Source organism: Pteropus vampyrus, unplaced genomic scaffold (assembly GCF_000151845.1).
Source record: "Pteropus vampyrus isolate Shadow unplaced genomic scaffold, Pvam_2.0 Scaffold13, whole genome shotgun sequence".
Taxonomy (NCBI): Eukaryota; Metazoa; Chordata; class Mammalia; order Chiroptera; family Pteropodidae; genus Pteropus; species Pteropus vampyrus.
The window spans coordinates 12,645,027-12,650,945 of record NW_011888794.1 but is presented as its reverse complement, the minus strand read 5'-3'; the positions used below and the strand labels follow the sequence as shown (position 1 = coordinate 12,650,945).

The 5,919-nt window shown below is 43.9% G+C and overlaps 1 protein-coding gene across 1 annotated transcript in view; it reads left to right on the top strand.

The window, feature by feature from the left end:
• Positions 1 to 5,723, top strand: part of OLFM4 (olfactomedin 4) — a 25,777-nt gene extending 20,054 nt beyond the window's left edge. The window contains exon 5 of the mRNA XM_011381166.2: positions 4,127 to 5,723. Within this exon, the coding sequence (XP_011379468.1) occupies positions 4,127 to 4,929 (803 nt within the window). The 3' untranslated portion in view covers positions 4,930 to 5,723. The remainder of the gene's footprint in view (positions 1 to 4,126) is intronic.
• Positions 5,724 to 5,919: the final 196 nt, after the last annotated feature.

The following is a 5,919-nucleotide window of genomic DNA, read 5'->3' as shown; positions in this document are numbered from 1 at the left end:
GGCTCTGTGCTGACACATATAGGTGCTCCGTAAATGGTTGGTGATTGACCAGGGTATAAAGGATTTGGAGTGACCTGCCAAAATCCCAAGCCTAGGGAAGAGCAGAGTGTTGGGTAGCATATATTCAATAATTCAAAGTCAATTTAGCTTTAATTATTTTGTGATTATGACCACTTTAATTGCCTAATTCTCACAAGTCAATCATATTCTTCTCTTGGATCAAATAAAGTTCACTTGCCCAGGTAGGAGAGCACATTAATAGATCTAAGATTGTTTCCTCTGCAGACATCTAATCTTTGGCTTTAGAAAAATGCTAACCATGATACTTTTAAAAAGCCAAGTTACAGTATTTTAAAGTCTCATCATGTGGCTTCTCAGGATCGTTTCAGAATCCCGTGGCAATATCTAATAAATTGCATGGTGGAGAGATTGCCAACCAAAGCTACTCCTGTAGAAGGTTCCTTGCCTTATGTTTTGTGAAGTAAACACCAGGGTCTTTAAAAAATTCAGGTGTGTAGCAGGGTAGAGGACTAGTGTTTTATAGGTAAGAGTAGGTAAGCCGGGTTTGCGAGATTCAATTAGTCTTCTATTCCTTTATTTCACAAACCCCGAATCTGTCTGGTAATATCGTCACTGTACCAGCCTGCCTTCCACGGATGCTCTAATGGAAAGGCGCACCTGTGATTCCTGGAGTGACAAGACAGTCCCAACAACTCACCAGCCTGATGAACGCCAAGTTATCTTTGCTTCTTTGCTTGTGCAGGAGCTAAAGGCGTGCTTCTGCCCTTCGTTTTATGCTGTGTTCTCTTCCATCGGAAAATGCAAAATGATTCATTGGTTCTTCGCCAATTCTTGCATCATGGCTGGGCAAGGGGTTGCTCTGCCAGTGAGTGGCAGCACGATAAGGGAATGAGATGGGAAGGATGGAGATGGAGAATCTCTAAGACCTTCAAATGAACGAAGGGGCTGGAAAGGGGTGAGAGATACAGGAGGGTGGGGAGAAGCTTAGGTTACATGGGTAGGCGGCGGGGGTTGGGGACTCTGGCAGTGGACGCTGGCTGTCAGCTTCAGTTTCCAAGACTGTTTGCTGCCAGGTATCAGGGAAGCCTGCCACAGCTTTTCACTGGTCTGTCACTGCCATAGCCATGTCTGTAGCACTGGCAACGATGCCTAGTTCTCTTCTCTATGTCCACTTCCTTTTCACCGGAGCCGGCATCCTAGAAATGGCCTGTCAGATAAAGATGAGAAAGGTGACATAACCAAAAGAACAGGAGAGTATTTAGGAAGGTGGGGAAAAGAGATTTAAATTCACACATTTTGAATATTTATGTCAGGTGTAATTTGAATTTCCTGACCAACACGTAAAATGATGAGCCATGATGACTATTATCAGTAGTAGTATTAGTAGTAGCAATTTTTAAGAGAGGATTATTTTGATTCCTAAGGATTTCCACATCTAGGACAGAATAGTTTATTGTCTTTCACCCCGTGATAATTTCTGAATTGGTTACACATAGCATAACTTTCCCTTAAATACTTTGTTGCTATTGGTTTGGGATAGTTCCTTTCCAGGAATGCAAGATTCAGTTAAGCAAATAATTCCTAAGTCCTCTAACCTGCAAGAAAAAAAGTGACTTTCTTCCATTTCCTCAGAGTGAAATGTAGTTGAATAAATAAGTTCTCCGGGAGATATTTTAACTAGAAAACCCAGTTTGTAGCATATGGAAACTCGAACAGTTTTTGTTATCATTAAACCGAACACACCGCTAACTTTATTTTAATAATTCATGCATTGTTTCACAAACAAAAGCAAACAAGCATTCATCTGAGAGATCACTTTTAGGAGAAGAAATAATAATTTATAATTTTATTTATTATTTCTTTAGTGGAGAACAGTCTCTTGGCTGAATACATGCTGCTTTTTTTATTTATGAAATGGTGCATGCATTATTAAAATAAACCTGTGACTGTGTTCTGCTTAATGATATGCAAAATTATTTGAAGTTGGGTACAGAGTGGTTTTATTTCTCTACCTGTTGTACGGTTGGCTGGCTTTCCCACCAACTGCGGATTTATGAGAGCATTTAAGGAGCACGTATTTAATTCTGGGACCAAAGAGCCCCGGTAGATTGGAAAAATAAAAGCAGAATGTCTAGTAACGGTTCCACTTCTGAGCAGTCCTTGCATGAGGTGGGGCGAGGAAGAGACGTATAGCAAGGAAAGGAATAGGTAGATCTTTCCGTCTTGGTCAGAAGCAGAGACTCAGAGGCAACAGCGTAGCCTCTGAGCTTAGCGCCCCCGCCTCCCCAAATGCTAACTTCAGGTAGTTGTTTGGAGCTCTGCTTTTGGCTCCTGCTCACTTCATGTGCTCGCCACGTGCGCACCATGGCTCCCTGAGTCCTCCGAGCCTTTAGAGCGTGACCCAGCGATTCAGGTTCCGCTCCCTCCTTCCCTCGCCTGCTCTGCTTCAGGCAGCAGGATGAGGAACAACGATCTCGAACGTACTTGAAGTTGGATACATTTACGTACTTGAAGTTGGATACATTTACGTACTTGAAGTTGGATACGTTTTCGTTATTTAATAAACGATCTCACCCCTTCTTTAAGGGTATTCATTAAGATCCCAGGAAATATGTGTTCGACTCTTTGGATAGTTATTATAAAAATCCTGGAAGAATTTTATTTTATATTTTATGGCTCATAAACCGTTTGGGTTGGCAGGCATTTCGGAGGGAGCGCAATGTGAAGGACCTGAGTCATTCACCCAAGTGTTACGGGGGATGTAGATGCAGCGGACCATGATGAGTCTGGTCCCACTTGATTGTACACATTGTGACAGACCTAGCATCAGTATGGAGACGACAGAGTACTTGCCTGTCATTCTATGGCGCAGTAGAATAGGAGTTATAAACAGCAAGATGATCACTAAGGGACCTAAGTGATGGGCTGTGCTTTGGGCACAGAGAGGCAATGTTGCCTCCACATGACTCCCATGGCTTCTCGAGGTTGAAATCCCACCATGATAGGTCTATGCTTCTATCTCTTTAAAACATCGTATGTAAAATTTTCTCTCCTGAGATTAGCTGGGGGCAGCGTTGGCACCTGGTGTGGGTCCCGGGAAAGGGCAGCAGAGCGAAGGGTAAGGGGGCTTCCCCAGGACAGCCTTCTCCTTCATCACAGTTCCCCCCGAGCCTGACGAGTGGCGCCTCCTGACTTTATGGGAATAGGGTAAGGTTCTGGACTGATCTGGCTCTTTTGATTTCTCTAAGAAAAATGAAATAGAATATTTGCAAAATGCTTTCTGGTAGAAGAAAATATATTGGATTTTATCAGGTCGCCCCTCCTGTCTCTGGGCCCTCAAACCTTTTTAGTGTGTCTCTCGGCAGTTTCCCTGTCCCCACTTTCCAGATTGAAAGCCCATCCACGGAAATAGAAGGTTGTTTTTTTCTAGAGCCGACCAGCGGGTTTGCATTGAGACTGAAACCAAGAGAAAATGTCACCTCTTCTCCCTCAGAACCACTGCTGTCCTTGAATCTTGCCGAGAAAAAATATTTATGGATTTCTTTGGTTCTTAGTGTTACCAGTGGGGCGGAAGGCAGTTGGTGTCACCCCAACAGCAGTGGGGGGGAGAGGGGTAACGATGGAGCTGAAGTGTAGTCAGCATTCTTCTTCGGTTCTTCCTCAATGACGCAGTGAGATTTAGAAAAGATTTTTTAAAACTATTATTTTAGAAAGACAAAGCACGCCCCAAGGAGACGCAGGGTCCCAACGCTGTAACTACAATAACCAATGCAAAGGGGCCCTAAAAAGAGGACCCAGAAGTGGGAATGTCTGCCTTATATTACAGGGGCGATGGGTGGTTCCAAAGGTGTTCTTAGGTGATTGGCAAGTGAGGTCATTTTGATTGACACCTGGCTGCTATATAACTCTGCCTACTACGCATGTGCTTACCCAGAATTCTAGTACCATTGGGGTGTTCTTTGGGTGGTCTCTAGGCTGGGCCCCTATTCCTTCGTTCCCCTTGTTGCTCATGTCTGACTAGCTACCCAATCTTTGGATATTAAATGGTTTGTATCTCGTCATTCATTTTCTCTAAGAAGGCCCGTTTGTATTCTCGTTTGTCCAGGGAACTGTGCTCACGGCGGAGTGGTGAACATCAGCCAACCTTCCATAGTTCAGCTCAACTGGAGAGGGTTCGCCTACAAGTACGGTGCCTGGGGGCGGGATTACTCTCCCCAGAATCCAGACCATGGGCTGTATTGGGTGGCGCCTTTGAATACAGATGGGAGACTCTTGGAACATTACAGGCTCTACAATACACTGGATGATCTGCTATTGTACACAAATGCTCGGGAGTACCGGATTACTTACGGCCAAGGCAGTGGGACTGTGGTTTACAAAAACAACATGTATGTCAACTGGTACAACACCGGCAACCTTGCCAAAATTAACCTGACCACCAACACGGTGGCTGTGACTCAAGCGCTCCCTGCTGCCGCCTATAATAACCGCTTTTCATATGCTAATGTTGGTTGGCAAGATATTGACTTGGCTGTAGATGAGAGTGGGTTGTGGGTGATTTATGCAACTGAGGCCAGCACTGGTAACATGGTGATCAGCAAACTCAACGACACCACGCTTGAGGTGCTGAACACGTGGCATACCAAGCAGTATAAACCCTCTGTTTCTAATGCCTTCATGGTATGCGGGGTTCTGTATGCCACCCGTACACTGAACACCAGAACAGAAGAGATTTTCTATTACTATGATACAAACACAGGAAGAGAGGGCAGGCTGAACATCGTAATGCATAAGATGCAGGAAAGGGTACAGAGCATTAACTACCATCCTTTCGACCAGAAACTTTTTGTCTATAATGATGGTTACCTTCTGAATTATGATCTGATCTTTGAGCAGGAACTTCTTTAGGTGTTAGGGTGAGACAGAAATAAAATGTCTGTTGAAAAAATGGTCTTCTCCACTTATTTAGATACCTGCAGGGGGATCCGGGAGCTTATTTGCTTAGCGCTAATATTTGGGAGCACAGTTCTGTTGCACTAGGGACTTAAGATATTTGTGCTGATTTGATGAGTTCTCTTGGAAGCCATCTGCCTTCTGGGATGCATTTCCCTACTGAAATCAGATCCTTTCAGGGTGAGATTGTGAGGGGTCTAGGGACATCATGGGTCCAAGGAAGCCTTCAGTGTGGTGACATCTGGGAATTAATTAATTTAAAGAGAGCTGTGTGTGGCTTCTGGGTTTCTTTGTGCGGGAGAGAGGGCTCGGTGAGCAGGCTGCTTTACGTAGCCCAGCCAATTCCTCCATACCCGAGGGAAACCTGGGGCTAAATTAGGCAAGTTAATACCTGAAGCTCCTTCACGGGCCAAATTTCCAACTTTGTTTTTCTTGCTAGCAATCGGAATGGTGTTTTGTATACAGCAAGCAGATAAGTAAATTTAGCATGCTTCTGTTATATTTGTAAAATGCTCTGAATTTTCTGGAGAAAGGCGCTTTTATACTTTAAATTGTATGCTGCAGATCAATCCCAGACGGGTCTGCCGATGAGGCACTGGATTACTCTTTTCTCCCACGGTCTACCAACATAAGAGTCGGTCGAGCTCTCCTGTCTCATAAATTCGCTCCAGAGGTGGCTCGGAAGGTTAGAAGCAGACTTAGCAACCAGTTCCTCTCACTTTCTCCCTACCTCCTCCTTAAAAAAAAAAATTAGCCATATTTTTTAAATGAAACAATGATAAGATAAACAGAATTACTTTTTTTTTTTTATCTCATCGTGAACTTTTAGTTTTATGACTCTACGACGGTAAAAAAACTGGATGACAACTGGATGATCAAGCGATAGCATTTCTGGTTCTATAAGAGAGGCCTTGGAGCATATGTAAGAATCTTGTGAAGTCATAT